Here is a 15,703-nt window from a genome sequence, read left to right on the forward strand (position 1 = left end):
TTCTGCCCACCACTACTAGTATCACATCTTTGTTTCTTGATCTAGGTAACCCTTCTATGAAATCCATACTAATATGACCCCCATGCTTGGTTAGGAATAGGAAGGGGTTGCAATAGACCTGGATAGGCCAAATTGTCATCCTTACTCCTGACACACACATCACAGCTCGCCACAAAGTTAATAACCATTTGCTTCATCCCATCCCAATAGAACAGTTGTGATAGCCTTTTGAGTGTTCCCAATTGCCCAGAATGACCACCCATGGGTGAGTCGTGAAAAGTAGCAATCAGTTGTTGTCTTAGGTTACCATTACTTCCAACATAAACCTTCCTTTTTTTCCTGAGCACACCAGAGGAATAATGCCACAGACTGGGACCTTGCAAGTCAACTGTAAGCTGAGCAATTAGATCTATAACATGGGGATCACCTTCATAACTTGAAGCTATGTCCTGCATCCATGAGGGAACTGAAGTACTGATATCCATTAGTTGTGCAGTCACCTGAGGTAGATTGATGCCTCCATTCTCATACTGTGTAGATAAAGCATCTGCCACTCTATTTTCAGCCCCTTTTTTATATTGTACCTCATAGTCGAGCCCCAATAATTTTGTCACTCCTTTCTGTTGGACAGCAGTGGTGACCCTTTACTCTAATAGGTACTTCAGGCTGTGATGGTCAGTTCTGATCACAAAGTGTTTGAACTGCAAGTAGTGTCTCCATTTATCAACTACATTCAGTAGAGCCATGTACTTTTTCTCATAAATAGACTTGTCTCTGTGCCTTGGGGCTAAGACCTTGCTGAAATAGGCCACTCGCCTACCCTCCTGCATTAGTACAACCCCAATTCCACTATGGCTAGCATCTGTTTCTACTGTGAACTCCTTAGAGTAATCAGGTAATATCAGCAGTGGGGTGGAAGTCATAGCAGACTTGAGTGCTGAGAAGGCTAGTTCAGCCTCATCATTCCAGCTGAATGAATCCTTCTTGAGAAGATCAGTAAGTGGTCTGCATATGGCATCATAACCAGCAACATACTTCTTGTAGTAACTTGTTAGACCCAAAAAACCTCTGAGTGACTTAACTGAACTAGGCCTGGGCCATTCAACCATGGCATATATCTTGGTTGGATCAGTAGAAACACCTTTCTTAGTGATCACATGGCCTAAGTACTCAACTTGAGCCTGCCCAAATGAACACTTGGATTTTTTTTGCAAATAGAGAATGGTTTGTCAGCAAAGCAAACACAACAGCTAAATGTTCAACATGTCTTTCCAGTGATTCACTATAGATAAGTATGTCATCAAAAAAGACTAAGACAAATCTTCTTAAGTATGGTTGAAAAACCTGGTTCATTAGTGCTTGGAAGGTTGCAGGAGCATTCGTCAATCCAAACGGCATAACCTTGAACTCATAATGGCCCATATGCATTCTGAAAGCAGTATTAAATACATCCTCTTCCCTCATTCTGATCTGGTGATAGCCAGTTCTCAAATCCACCTTAGAAAAAATCACAGAACCATGAAGCTCATCCAATAAATCATCCACAATGGGAATTGGATATTTATCCTTTATAGTAATATCATTTAGCCCCCTATAGTCGATACAGAACCTCCATGTCCCATCCTTTTTCTTAACAAGAAGAGCTGGGGAAGAAAAGGGAGATTGGCTCTACTGAATGATGTCATTTGTCAGCATCTCCTTGACCTGTCTCTCTAGTTCATTCTTCTGATAATAGTTGTACATGTAGGGCCTCAAACTCACAGGCATGTTACCTGGCTTGAGAGGAATTGAGTGGTCCAGTGCTCTAGTAGGAGGTAGTTAATTAGGCTCAGCAAACACATCACCATACTGCTTTAGTACTGCTTGGATAGCTTCTTCCACTTGATCATGTCTGGTGGCTACCACTGAGTTTATCATGAACAAATGAGCTAGGAGTGCTTGCCCTTTCTTAAGCACATTGCCCATAGTTTTACTGGAAATCATACTTAGCTTGCCTTCTTCTGGAATTCCATGCAGTACCAGCTTATTTCCCTTTCTCCCAATGGTAACATAGTTCTTCTCATGGTCAAACTTAGTAGGACTGTGTGTCTTCATCCAGTCGTTTCCCAGCACAATGTCACACCCACCCAATGAAATGATGAGTAAGTCTTCCTTGAAAGGTTTGCCCTGCATTTTCCACATAAAACCTTTACAGTGAGAGGTACACATGACATAGTTCCCATCAGCAACTATCACTTTCACTGGTGGACAATAAGTAGCCTGATGACCAGTCTCCTTTACAGTGTTCTCATCTATAAAACTATGAGTACTGCTAAAATCAACCAGCAATGCTAGGTTCCTATTTTTGACAGAACCCCTGACCAAGATGGAGTTAACTCCTTGGTTATTCCCTGATAACGCACTCATACATACAGCTTCCTGCACAACTTTCTCTTTACCCCCTTCAATTATTAAGTCTGCAAGGGAAGGGCCCTCACTATCATTAGGGCATTCTAGGGCAGCTTCCACTTCTCCAAACAAATAATTCAACTGTTTTTTCTTGCACTGATGCCCTGGTGTGTACTTCTCCCCACATCTAAAGCGCAGATGATTTTTCCTTCGATACTCATAAACTTCAGGGCTAAGCCTGAATGCATTAGGCTTAACAGTAGGATTCACTGTAGTTTTGACACTGGTGCTGTTACTCCCCACAACTAGTGGTCTAATACTAACTTTATTCTTCTTTTGTGCAGCTTCTATAGCCATCTCTTGCAGCCTAGCCTAGCATGTTCAATGTCAAACTTGAGTGTAGTGGGATTGAACAACTTCACTCCAAATCGAATTTCTTCCTTCAGAGCTCCTATGAAGCTAGAGATAAAATGAGATTCATCAAGATGAGGGTTCCTGATTAACATCTAGGCCTTCATATCCTCAAACTTGCCCAGAAACTCATCTATTGTAATGATCTGACTTAGCTTATTGAATTCCTCCACTATGTCGTCCATCACTGCATCCCCAAACCTACAGATCAATTCTTCCTTAAACTTAGTCCAACTGATCTCTCCTTCACTCAATGTGAGAGAGTGGTACCAAGTTTCAGCCAATCCATTCAAGTAAAGTGCAGTTGCCTCTACTTTGTGATTGTCTGGAGTTCGATATAAATTGAAATATCTTTCACATTTTCGAATCCATACCTTGGGTTCATGTCCTTCGAGGCTGGGTAATTCCCATTTAGGAGGGGGAACTGGGACAATCTGATTTCTGTTTGGCCTCATCTCCTGCACTGGCAGAGGTAGCAACCCATCGCCTTGACGATTATCACCCTGGACTCTATTGGGAAGCCTCTCTAGAGTGGTCAATCTATCGAGAATTAGTTCTAGGGTGCCTTGAATCCCTGTTTGTGTGTCGCGAAATTCTTGCAGACTGGTGAGTACCTGCCTCAATATTTCGTCATGTTTCACGAGTTTTTCATCCATGAGTTTGAGACGAGTTCCTTCAGCCATTCTCACCACAGAGTCGCAGAATCGAGGCTCTGATACCAAATGTCAGGATCCAACAAGGATTTGAGCTAATTTCAATAATAAAAGGCAATTGCAAACAAGTGGGACAATTTTCTGAATTTTTTTATAAATTGAAATGGATACCAAATTACAAATCTAAAGAAACAAAATTAAGCTAAGCTAACTAAATGGAAACTCGACTCCATAGCTAAAAGATCTGCAGAAATTAGAGAAGAAGAAGAGGAAGTTCGAATCTGAGAGAGAGTGAGAAGAAGAAGGAGAGTGAGTGAAACGAGTGGAAGGGAGTGAGACATGAAATCCGTTATGCCCTCTCTCTCTCTCTTCGTCTGGTTTATAACAACCCAGTGCTGACGTGGCTTAATGTCGTCCCTTGCTGCTCATTAACGGGGGTTCAATCGCGGCCGTTAATTTTCAAAAGTTAGTTACTCTTTGTGGCATTAACTCGAGTTCGAACCCAACTAACAACACCTCGTCACTCCTATTCTGCTACAGTTTAGATCATTACAATTTTTTTATTGATTTGAGAAATAGAGAAAGAAAATAAAGCTTGTATCAGACACTTTTGCTTCTCGTATTTCTCTAACAGCCAAAAAGCCTCAAAGAAATAATCTGTCGAGTCTGGTAAGGTGTTTGGTGACAAGTTTTGTATGTCATTTTAGTCGAGCATTTTCGCGGCTAATCTGTTTATGAAAATTCCACTCAGACTATTTGTCAAGAAATAAATGAGAATATTCATTGTAAAAGATTTAGATTGTGAAGCACATGTTTCTACTACTTTTGGCATGAAATGGGTGGTTATGTTCTGAGAGCAATTTTGGTGATTTATTACTTAAAGTTATTTTGCTTTGAAGCATGACAGTTCCCAGGTTTTATGATACAAATTTAACTCTATCCAATTTTTCGGGTAAACAACAAATAAATTAAATTATCTTTATAATCTAATAGTCTAAACGTTTAAATTAAGTTATTTCTTCTCATCTGTCTAATTCTTGGTTATCATAGTAATCTATAGTTATGCTTGTGAGAGGTAGTAAGTACCCGAAGAATAGCCGAAGTGCGCTCACGTACACATTTGCTCGAATACCACTGTTACGACAAGAAAAAGAACTTTTAGGTGAGGTGATCATTTATTTAAAATAATTGCAGTAAATAAAAAAGAATAGAGCTCAGACGCACAGATTTTCATCTTACATTAGACAGATGTAAAGACCCAAGTCTCCAGGTTGTTCAATAATCATCACAGCTCTGAGAGTGCACCACCCGGGAATCGAACCCGAGTGTACTATTCTACCACTAGACCACTAGTGCTTCTTTCTCTTCTCACTGATTACTAATCTGAATTCATATTGAAAAGTCCTACTTTAGAAGGTAAAGTGTTGCCTACCAAGGGCGGCTCGAATTTAAGACTTCTGATTAAGGATATGGAAGAGTAACAACAACAACAACAACAACAACAAATCGAGTGTAATCTACAAGTGGGATTTGGGGAGGATAATGTGTACGCACACTTTACCCCTACCTTGTGAAGGTAGAAAGATTGATTCTGATAGACCCTCGGCTCAAGGCAGCGTTTAGTGACTAATAGAAAATCGCATTCTCATTAGTCTTAGGTCTTAAGCTCTAAATTAATACTAGTGTTTTATTTTTTCACTTGCATTGCATTATAGTGTATACGATGAGCTTATACATTCACAAAACAGCGTCTTATGATAATTTGATGGGCTTATACATTCACTAGTAATAATGATTATTACGTTTAACCTGTTGCTGTGATTTTGAAAAATTAAGGAGTACTAGTTTTAGAAAAAATATAAATAAAAAAAGAAAGAAAGAAAAGAGCTCAGAAACACAGATTACTAATCTGAATTCATATTGAAAAGTCCTACTTTAGAAGGTAAAGTGTTGCCTACCAAGGGCGGCTCGAATTTAAGACTTCTGATTAAGGATATGGAAGAGTAACAACAACAACAACAACAACAACAAATCGAGTGTAATCTACAAGTGGGATTTGGGGAGGATAATGTGTACGCACACTTTACCCCTACCTTGTGAAGGTAGAAAGATTGATTCTGATAGACCCTCGGCTCAAGGCAGCGTTTAGTGACTAATAGAAAATCGCATTCTCATTAGTCTTAGGTCTTAAGCTCTAAATTAATACTAGTGTTTTATTTTTTCACTTGCATTGCATTATAGTGTATACGATGAGCTTATACATTCACAAAACAGCGTCTTATGATAATTTGATGGGCTTATACATTCACTAGTAATAATGATTATTACGTTTAACCTGTTGCTGTGATTTTGAAAAATTAAGGAGTACTAGTTTTAGAAAAAATATAAATAAAAAAAGAAAGAAAGAAAAGAGCTCAGAAACACAGATTACTAATCTGAATTCATATTGAAAAGTCCTACTTTAGAAGGTAAAGTGTTGCCTACCAAGGGCGGCTCGAATTTAAGACTTCTGATTAAGGATATGGAAGAGTAACAACAACAACAACAACAACAACAAATCGAGTGTAATCTACAAGTGGGATTTGGGGAGGATAATGTGTACGCACACTTTACCCCTACCTTGTGAAGGTAGAAAGATTGATTCTGATAGACCCTCGGCTCAAGGCAGCGTTTAGTGACTAATAGAAAATCGCATTCTCATTAGTCTTAGGTCTTAAGCTCTAAATTAATACTAGTGTTTTATTTTTTCACTTGCATTGCATTATAGTGTATACGATGAGCTTATACATTCACAAAACAACGTCTTATGATAATTTGATGGGCTTATACATTCACTAGTAATAATGATTATTACGTTTAACCTGTTGCTGTGATTTTGAAAAATTAAGGAGTACTAGTTTTAGAAAAAATATAAATAAAAAAAGAAAGAAAGAAAAGAGCTCAGAAACACAGATTTTCATCTTATATCAGAATGTTGTGAAGACCCAAGTCTCACAGTATGTGCAGTAATCATCACAGCCCTGAAGCACCAGCCGAGAATTGAACCCGGGTCTATACCGTGGCAGGGTACTATTCTACCACTAGACCAGTGGTGCTTCTTTGTCTTCTCACCAGTTACATATAACAAATGGCAAATACAAGTGGTTTATCTATTTATCATAACAAATACGTGGCTTCTTGCTATTCTCACTAAACCAAGAGGTTACGGGTTCGAGCCGTGGAAACAGTCACTTGCAGAAATGCAAGTTAAGACTATGTATAATAGACCCCTGTGATCCTTTCATTCCCCGAACTCCACGTATAACGGAAGCTTAGTGCACTGAGCCACTAAGCCGCCCCATAATCAACAGAAGAATTCGCAAATACAAGTGGTTTGTCTCCATTATATTAAAGATATCAAATTTTCCACTACTAAACCAACTCAATTTATATACTGTTCCAAAAGAATGACAGAATTTGAAGTTTGAACTACTGTGGTCAGCATATCTAATTTTCAGTTAACCAAACTTGATTCTTTTTGTTCTTTTTTTTTTTTTTTGAGATAAAATTAGTACAATTAGAGCATACAAAAAATTATTCAATTAATCATTATCACACTTTAAATGTGTTTACAATTTGAGACTTCAGAATGGCCTTGAGGATGACCTACAAGAATATTGCAGATGGTGATATAGGGGTATGATTTTTCACATAGTTAGCTAGCATTGAACTAACAATTTTTGGAGAAAATTTTGCCATAATACATTCAGAAGGTTAAGTGGATTCTTGTTAATCTTAGATAATTTTTGCATGACATAGGAGGTGCATAACTGATAGCACTCTCACGAAATTCCTTTTCTTCTATAGTTTAATTAGTATATAGTAGTTGTGCCGTTATTTGAAGGACACTTCAAGTGGATTATACTATAGCATAAATAAGATTACTTTCATCCTATTCTTATTGTATTGGAATTGATATCTTTTTTGATGTGCAATTGAATATGATAACTAAGGAACTGATGGATTACTTTGTGCAATTCATGGATCCAACACAAGCATGATGAATTGATCAATTCGTTCTGTGCTTTCCTATCTTTAACTTTTATTTTGCCTCTTTCTTATGCTATAACTTTCTTCATGTACAAGCTCTTCAGGTATCCCGTTCATTCAGAAACGTGTGAAGGGACCAAGGTAACTTTCATTTTTATCGGGGTAGGGATATTAATCCTTTTTAATTGTTCTCATTTTTTTCTTTGCCAGTCCCTCCTTTTCAATTGCATAATGGATTTGTCCCTTCTGTCTCTCTCTAAAGTTGAGCAGATAGATAATCGTTAGTTTCATCTCATATATTTTGTTTCGCTCTTTTTATGAGGTTTTGTCTTGCAGCTTCCTCCACTTTTTAAGGAGTTCACAGGTACAAGTAAATTGTTAGGCTAATCTTCCTAAATAATGATGAGTCTCCTGAGAAGATTTCTAAATCGGGATGAATTTACTGCAAAGGAAGATAACATAATTGTGAGACCGTATGAAAGAATAAGATTTTTTGTTACCGAATGCTTCTTGCTTGTACTGTTAGATTATTCACACTACTTGCGATGTTTTTATACATTACATTTCATATTTTTGATATTTTTAGTGTCAAACTTCTTTTCCATATGATTGTCGTTAAAGCTTGTGACTTTTAGCAACAATTTAATTGAATTTTCTGGCCATAAAAATAGTCGCTAAAGGGATAAATTAAGACGTTTTCACGGTGGATATTGTAGCTATTCTATTTGCCATAAATAATTGATGTTAAAACAACTAACTTTTAGTGGCAATTTAATTAAATATACCCGCTATAAAAATGAATGCTAAAAGAGCATAGTTAGCCGTTATGTATTGGATTCAACAGCCAAAATAATTGCCGCAAATAATTACCGTTAAAACTAATGGTTTTTAGCAGCCGTAAATCATACCTTTTACCAGCTTTTGTTAGAACAACCGCTAAAGGCTTTGCCGACCCCTGCATTGCCGGCTAAAAACCAATGGCCGGTACAACTTGTAGCGGCGATTATTATTGCCGCTACAGGCATTTTTAATTGCCACTAAAGCCCTTTTTTGAAATAGTGTATCCTTTACACTCAACTCTATCGGGGCAGGGATAAAGTCTTCGTACACACTATCCTCCCCAGACTTTACTTGTGGAATTTTACTGGATCGTCGTTGTTGTTGTTATAGTTATATGAAAAATAAAATAGACAAATCCATTACAACATGTTACGTCCTTGTTTTAACTACGCCAACCTACATGAAGTTACTCTGATTAGAAATATCTGACTCGTAGTTTACAAAATACAGTATACATTATGTGGTTGTCTAAAAATGATTAGTCTTGGGCCTTTGGCCATTTTATTTGGAAAAATTATACTGTATAGCCGCGGTAAAAATAATAGCCGAAAAATTTATAAAATTTGTATATATTTTATATATATATATATATATATATATATATATATATATATATATATATATATATACAAAAACTATACAAATTTTATACACTTTTTCGGCTATCATATGTAAATAATTTCTGGCGCGGGCTAAAAGTGATAATACCCCATTTTATTTTTGCATTTTGCCCATTGAAATAATATAGGTTAAGAGGAGTTTGAAATGACTAGAAATTCAAGGATAACGTTTGCAAAAAATTTACTATGAATAATATATTCATATAGGAGGTGTTCGTGAAATTACCCAGGAAGACAAGCAGAATATTTGCCTTCTCCTTTTGGAGCAAATTTATGTCATCTATGACCACGAAATACCTCGATGTTCAAACATCCCAGAGCAGCATTTTACGAAACCACGTGCTTCACATGCTTAGAAAAGAGAAAGACATCACTAGAACTTCCAGAAGTTGCGATTTAGTATAAGGCTTACGCAACTAAATTAGTTATGCAAGAAACGCCCATCCCAAATGAATGATTTTTTTTTTATTTTGCTTGAACCAATCTACTCCTTATTTAGTACGATTGGCGGATCATATACAGACTCAGACTCAGAGGCAGATTCAGGATTTTAAGTTTATGGTTTTTTAACCGCGATCTCAAGTTAATATACAATAATATCCAGACCAACGAACTGGATTACAAGCTAGATATTCTTATAAATTTACTGAATTTTTAATACAAATACACAGTCTACCTTTGCACTAGATCCACCCTGTATACAAAGTAAATCTCAGCGAGCACTACTTTTTCACAAACGACACTGCAATTTCTTGGGGGGATTTGTATCAATACCCGATTTTTGGGGCACTTTTTAACCTATATCCGCTTTGCAAAAAAATTACAAGCGTACTCACTTTTCGGGTAACTTCAAACATACGGGCCTAAAGTAGCAAAAATTTAAGTCTGAAGTTTGAATTTCAGAATGTTTTGCCTGAAGTGTAGCCTTATCAAAGCAAAACTTCATATATTTTTGCCTGAAGTTTGGCCTGACTTGCAAAGGCAATCACGCAAACTTCAGTTCATAGTGCAATGGAAAACTTCAGTTCAATAATTGTTGAACTTCAGCAATTTTGGCTGAAGTTTTTGTTTTGTAATTGCTGAACTTCATCATTCTAGAAGCTGAAGTTTATTTAGTATAGTTCAGAATTTTAGGAGCTGAAGTTTGTTTAGTATTTGCTGAACTTCAGCTCCTAGAGGATGCACTTCAGTTCAATAATTGTTGAACTTCAGCAATTTTAGCTGAAGTTTTTGTTTTGTAATTGCTAAATTTCAGCATTCTAGGAACTGAAGTTTGTTTAGTATCTGCTGAAGTTCAGCATTTTAGCAGCTGGCGTTTGTTTAGTATTTGCTGAACTTCAGCTCCTAGAGGATGCACTTCAGTTTAATAATTGCTGAACTTCAGCAATTTTGGCTGAAATTTTTGTTTTGTAATTACTGAATTTCAGCATTCTAGAAGCTGAAGTTTGTTTAGTATCTGCTGAACTTAAGCATTTTAGGAGCTGGAGTTTGTTTAGTATTTGCTGAACTTCAGCTCCTAGAGGATGCACTTCAGTTCAATAATTGCTGAACTTGTGCTTACTTGTGTTCACTTGTGCCTACTTGTGTTCCTAGAGGATGTACTTCACTTGTGCCTACTTGTGTTCAGAAATATGAGTTACTTGACGAGTCCAACACTTTGAGATTACAATCATCAATAGCGATAACGAAAAGTTCAGTTGATAAAAATGGAATTGGGTAGTCCCTGTTGGCAACCCACACAATCGTTTCGAGGCTCACCTTGTACCATATGAATAATGATATCATCTAGAGGAAAGAATAATATCACCCGAAGAAGAAGGAGAAGAAAACGTAGGAGGAGAAAGAGGCCTCAAGTTGTTTAAAAAGTGGGTACAAGTTAAAACTTTTTTAAAAAGTGGGTATAGGTTAAATGGGGTGACCAAATAGGGCGCCCCGTGCAATTTTTACAATTTCTTGCTATCTCTGAAAAAGGACAATTGTTTCTAAAACATAGTAGTCAAGTGTCTGGATCATGAATAGTATATTATCATGTATCAGCATAAGATCTGAAATACAGATGAGTATTCAAGGAGAGGGAAAAAATTTTGCAACGTCATAATTACACTTTAGGAGTAATCCATGTCTAAAATCAAATACAGAGGACTTAACGGCATTGTAGTAAATAAATCATCAAAGGATTCAGAGCAAGGGAACTTGCACTTGCAGTCTATGGAATAATGCAACTAAAGAAACCCTTCAACATTCACATCCAGTTGATCTTGATTGATTTCCGCCAGCAACATCGATAGTATCCGGAAGGTATCTACAAGGTAAAAGATGAAAAGAGCAATTAACTTCAACCAAAATCGTTGAGATCTTAGATGGTTTGACATGCAAAAATTGGCAACTTCACTGTGTCTCTCAGATGATCTTCGGACTTCTAATTTTATTATCAAAGACATGTTAATATATTTCCAATCTCACACAATGGATTCCGTCAAATTACCCTCTAGATGTGAAAGAGAACAATCAAATTGGAACCGAACAAGTAATTTTCAAGGTCCCTGTTTTACCTTATCTTCATCAAGCATATCTATCAAGATCAAGATTTCTCAGTTTTCTGAGATCATCTCTCACTTGGACAACATTGATTCCTTCGAAATAGCGTTTCAGACACTTCCACTTCGAAAAGAATAAAGCACTTTTTTTCCTTTTAGTCATAAGCCAGGCACTTAAGAACCAAGTGGGGTTCAAAATACTTGACAATATTGTAAGTTGAATGCATCCCATACCCACATAATATGGTAAACTAGACATCCTGATTGGAAAGGGAATACTCACATTTCTTCTTCAGGCTCATTTTTCAGAGCATTTTTGGCTATACACTGGAAAGCTGCATCCACATTGAATCCCTCCTTTGCGGATGTCTCAAAGTAAGGTATCCCTTTGGAGGCACACCATGCCTTGGCTTTCTTCTCAGACACCTGCAATCCACACAACCAATTTTATAACATCGACGAACCATCCTTCTACGCCCACCCAAAGATGCCAAAATAAGTAAGTGCATCACTCAGTGAGGAAGATTTATCAGGAGAGAAATTAACTTACCACTCGGCTGTTGCCACCGTCAACATCTATCTTATTCCCCAATACAACGAATGGGAAGTTCTCAGGATCAGATGGGCTGGCCTGAACATTAAGGAAAGAACTTCTCAGAAATCAATTCTAGAGTCGAAGCTTGCAGCTGCAGGCAAATTACGGGTTATACTACCTGGATCAAAAATTCTTCTCTCCAGTTGTTAAGGTTCTCAAATGACTTCATGACATTCACATCATACACTAGAACACAACAATCTGCTCCACGATAGAAAGCCACACCAAGGCTTTGGAACCTTTCTTGCCCAGCCGTATCCCATATCTAAAGCAAAAACAATGAAGTCCAGTAGATTAGAAGGGAAATGTGCAGCAACTCTGCAAAAGTATTCAGGATTTCAGATTTCCAGCCATATTAATAAAGTGTGATATATTTCAATCTATCAAGTCATTAAATCAATTAACCTGCAAAACCATGAATTTAGGAGAGCTAATTTCCAGTATACTTGAAGAAACTGTTTGTTCATGACGGATATAGTTCCACTACAGACTACATGAAAATTGTATTGGCTTTGACAAATATTGCTCAAGGAAAAGGGTTGTTAATGCGCATTAAGCTTGTCTATAATTAGAGTTAGCAAAACAAATACACAGCTAGATTTCAAACTCACCTATGACATTGGATGTGGTATATGATAAATAGGAGTATCAAGAATAGATTTCTTTCCTTTGAACTAATGCATCAAATATTTTCGCTGCATCTTTCTTGATATATTGCTTTTAAGCCTCTTCTAATATTGGAGTAACATGTATGGGTAGAGAAAAATTGGGATTAAAGGAAATAAAATAACTCAAGAGTTGTTTTTACTGCCAAACGGCCTCCAAAATCCTGTTAGGTGATTCAATAATTTGTTCAATCTTAAAAGGCATTCCAGTTTGAGTCTGAAACACCCCAGTTCAGGATAAGGATATGTTTGAAGAACTTCTATCATTCCCTAGACAGTTTTACAAATCCTGAAATATGAAGCTAAGTTCCTCCCATCTGAAAGGCAAAACGTAGAATTGGGAGTACGAAGCTACAGAAAATGTGATCCAAACATATTCAAAGATATTGAATTAAACTCCTAAGACGAAATCAGCAGACTTCTCTTAGTGCAGAAAACAACAATATCCTATGAGAAATAAATCATGTTATCGTTATTACATAAAATGGATATTTAACTGAAAAGAAAGAGGAAACTCTGTTGCAAACTACTTCTTAATGTAAGTCGCTTACTATGGAAATAATGCTAGGATAAGGACCCTTGGCATTGTTGGTCAATGCTACAAATGCTGTAAAGTTGCAGAGTTAATGGTCAATCTAGAAGGGGGCATATGTTACTCAACACATCCAAACCATGTCCCTTTTCTAGGGGATAAGTGCAGAAACATTTCGCAGGCACACGTGTTTGGTGAAAGAAATGTAAGTCGTGATAATTACATTTATTAAATTGGAAAGTAGTGATAACGAGTACTAAACATGGGAGAAAGCAATTTCACGGAATACAAGATTCATTAGATAGTCCTGTGTCTTGAATCTAACCTGTAACGTGTACAACCTATCCTCAAATTGAACTTCTTTTGTCAAGAAATCAGCTCCAATTGTGGCTTTGTATTGGTTGCTAAACTTGCGATTCACATACCTAAAAAGTAATTATGGAGAAAAGTATATAGTAAGAAGAAATCCAGAAAAGGAGAATGAAGAATATTTACTTTACAATTCAATAGAGAGGAATCCGAGAGTACTGGTTCATCAGAGATGTCTTCCCCACCCTACAAAAGGATAAAAGGTGAGTTTGTAATAAACTTTAGATGATAAACTAGCGTACAATAAACATATGAATAAACTCATGAATTTATTGCACATTAGTAATTTAAGACTCCATCAAGAGGTCTACTAAGAAAAGTTCAAACAGGAATAAAAATTAAAGAAACGTAGAGATGCAAAGATGTCAATATATCATACTAATAGTTTTTTGATTACTGTGATCTCATCTAAAAGCTTAAGTTGTTAGGGAATAAACTTCAACGTAGCATTAGAACAGACATAGTTCATGGGTTCAAGTTCAAGCCTCACCCGCAAAAAGATTTTTCACGTGCTTGGCTCATCCAAAGAAATCAAGCCCGCATGCGAGGGGTGTGTTAAAACATAATTAAGTAAATAAAAATGTGTTTTGTAACAGTTTAGAGTTTATGTGAAATAGTCACACACTTCAATAATTACAACTTCAAACAAACTATTTTCAAGCTACACACTGTTACTATAAAATCAAAAGGGGTCTCATCTTTCATCAGTCAAAGACTAAAAGGCAAACTCTGCTGCTATACAACGTTAACAACAATCTGAAGCTCTCAGATTCTTTTAAAATACATTGAAAGAAACCGAATCCAAGCGAAACAAGTCAACAACCATTGAATTGGGCTTCAATTCGGAAATTAAAAAAATTCCAAAAATTATAGGAAAAGTGATAATGAGATCGGAAAATATGTAAAATGAGAATTTAGGAAATACTAACCCGCTATCGCCAAGGATTATGACCTTGAGAAGCATTCGCCTTCGAGAAGCCATAATTTCTTTTTTGAAATATAAAAATGTGGAAATTAAAAATTCAATTTAAAAAAAACAGAGATATTGGATTGAATTTTGAGAAGATGAACGTTTTGGTAGGATCAACTTTGTAGACAGAGAGAGGGGGGAGGGATTGGGTGGACACAAATGAATTCTCCTGCTTTCTGTGATTAGTTTAAACGGTAGACAAGAACAAGGTTAAGAAAAAACAAATGTAAATTTTATGAGTGCTAAAGTGACAACTCTAATGATTCAGAAACTCAATCGTTATATCACCATTACAGCGAGGATTGCGCTTGTAAATCGAATATTCTTCTTTATTCGTATTCTGTACTTACCCAGAACTTCCACTCGAGGCTAATTAGACCCTAAAACTTTTTTCTTTTAGTAATATGACCCAACAGATTTACATCCATGGTCTTTTGTTCCCATGCTAGCTCACTATCACATGAGAGTTCGGTTTAATGACCCATTTCAAATGTTTTTTAGTTACGTAATCTTTTTCAAAGAGGTCAGTAGAATTTGATACTTAAAAATTTTAAGTCATCTACTAGTGTTGAAAACCATATACTACTAGCTTTTTTCCAATCTTTCGTTACAGATATGGGGAAATTTTTGACTTATTTCTTAAAACGGAATGCTCATTTGTGTAATACTGTAATATAATAAGTTGATGTGTTTTTAGCATAATTGAATAAAAATTGAGAAAAGCGGAATCTTCAAGCTAAAAACTTTACTTCGTTGGCATAATTGTGGCAACAAAATAACGACAAGGATGTTAACAAACACGTTATTTAAAATTGCCAAGAGTGGGTTGCTCTAGAGGTGAGCACCCTCCACTTCCAATTAAGATGTTGTGAATTCGAATCACCCAAGAGCAAGGTGAAGAGTTCTCTCCCCCGAGAAAGCCGAGTTTCTATCGGAAACAACCTTTCTACCCCAGAGTAGGAGTAAGGTCTGCCTACACACTACACTCCCCAGACCCCACTAGTGGGATTATACTGGGTTGTTGTATTATTACCTGTACATCACAAGGGCCATGAATTAACCATTTGCAAATGGAAACAGTTTCAAGGATCATA

At 36.6% G+C, this 15,703-nt stretch overlaps 2 protein-coding genes and 2 non-coding genes across 5 annotated transcripts; all 4 read right to left on the bottom strand.

Moving 5' to 3' along the window:
- Nucleotides 1–1,818: 1,818 nt before the first annotated feature.
- LOC138908622 (uncharacterized) lies at nt 1,819–2,745 on the bottom strand. The gene has a single exon (XM_070199301.1). The coding sequence runs from the start codon at nt 2,743–2,745 to the stop codon at nt 1,819–1,821; it is 927 nt and encodes a 308-aa protein (XP_070055402.1).
- A 1,917-nt stretch (nt 2,746–4,662) lies between these two features.
- On the bottom strand, nt 4,663–4,746 carry LOC138908822 (small nucleolar RNA snoR114). Its single transcript, XR_011415231.1, has one exon. It is a non-coding gene; the product is annotated as a small nucleolar RNA snoR114 (small nucleolar RNA).
- Nucleotides 4,747–6,388: 1,642 nt separating this feature from the next.
- On the bottom strand, nt 6,389–6,473 carry LOC117278997 (small nucleolar RNA snoR114). Its single transcript, XR_004509387.1, has one exon. It is a non-coding gene; the product is annotated as a small nucleolar RNA snoR114 (small nucleolar RNA).
- A 4,473-nt stretch (nt 6,474–10,946) lies between these two features.
- LOC104105224 (ras-related protein Rab7) lies at nt 10,947–14,890 on the bottom strand. Of its 2 annotated transcripts, XM_009613476.4 has the most exons (7): nt 14,569–14,890; nt 13,799–13,825; nt 13,596–13,695; nt 12,192–12,338; nt 12,029–12,109; nt 11,762–11,904; nt 10,947–11,243 (listed from the first exon to the last, which is right to left on the bottom strand). In XM_009613476.4, exons 1-7 carry the CDS (start codon nt 14,619–14,621, stop codon nt 11,177–11,179), a joined length of 618 nt encoding a protein of 205 aa, XP_009611771.1. In that variant the 5' UTR covers nt 14,622–14,890; the 3' UTR covers nt 10,947–11,176. The 2 variants fall into 2 exon arrangements, with proteins under 2 accessions (XP_009611771.1, XP_018629340.1); XM_018773824.3 differs by lacking the exon at nt 13,799–13,825 and having other exon boundaries at nt 14,569–14,764.
- Nucleotides 14,891–15,703: the final 813 nt, after the last annotated feature.

The sequence above is a fragment of the Nicotiana tomentosiformis genome, chromosome 3 (genome assembly GCF_000390325.3).
Source record: "Nicotiana tomentosiformis chromosome 3, ASM39032v3, whole genome shotgun sequence".
Lineage (NCBI taxonomy): Eukaryota > Viridiplantae > Streptophyta > Magnoliopsida > Solanales > Solanaceae > Nicotiana > Nicotiana tomentosiformis.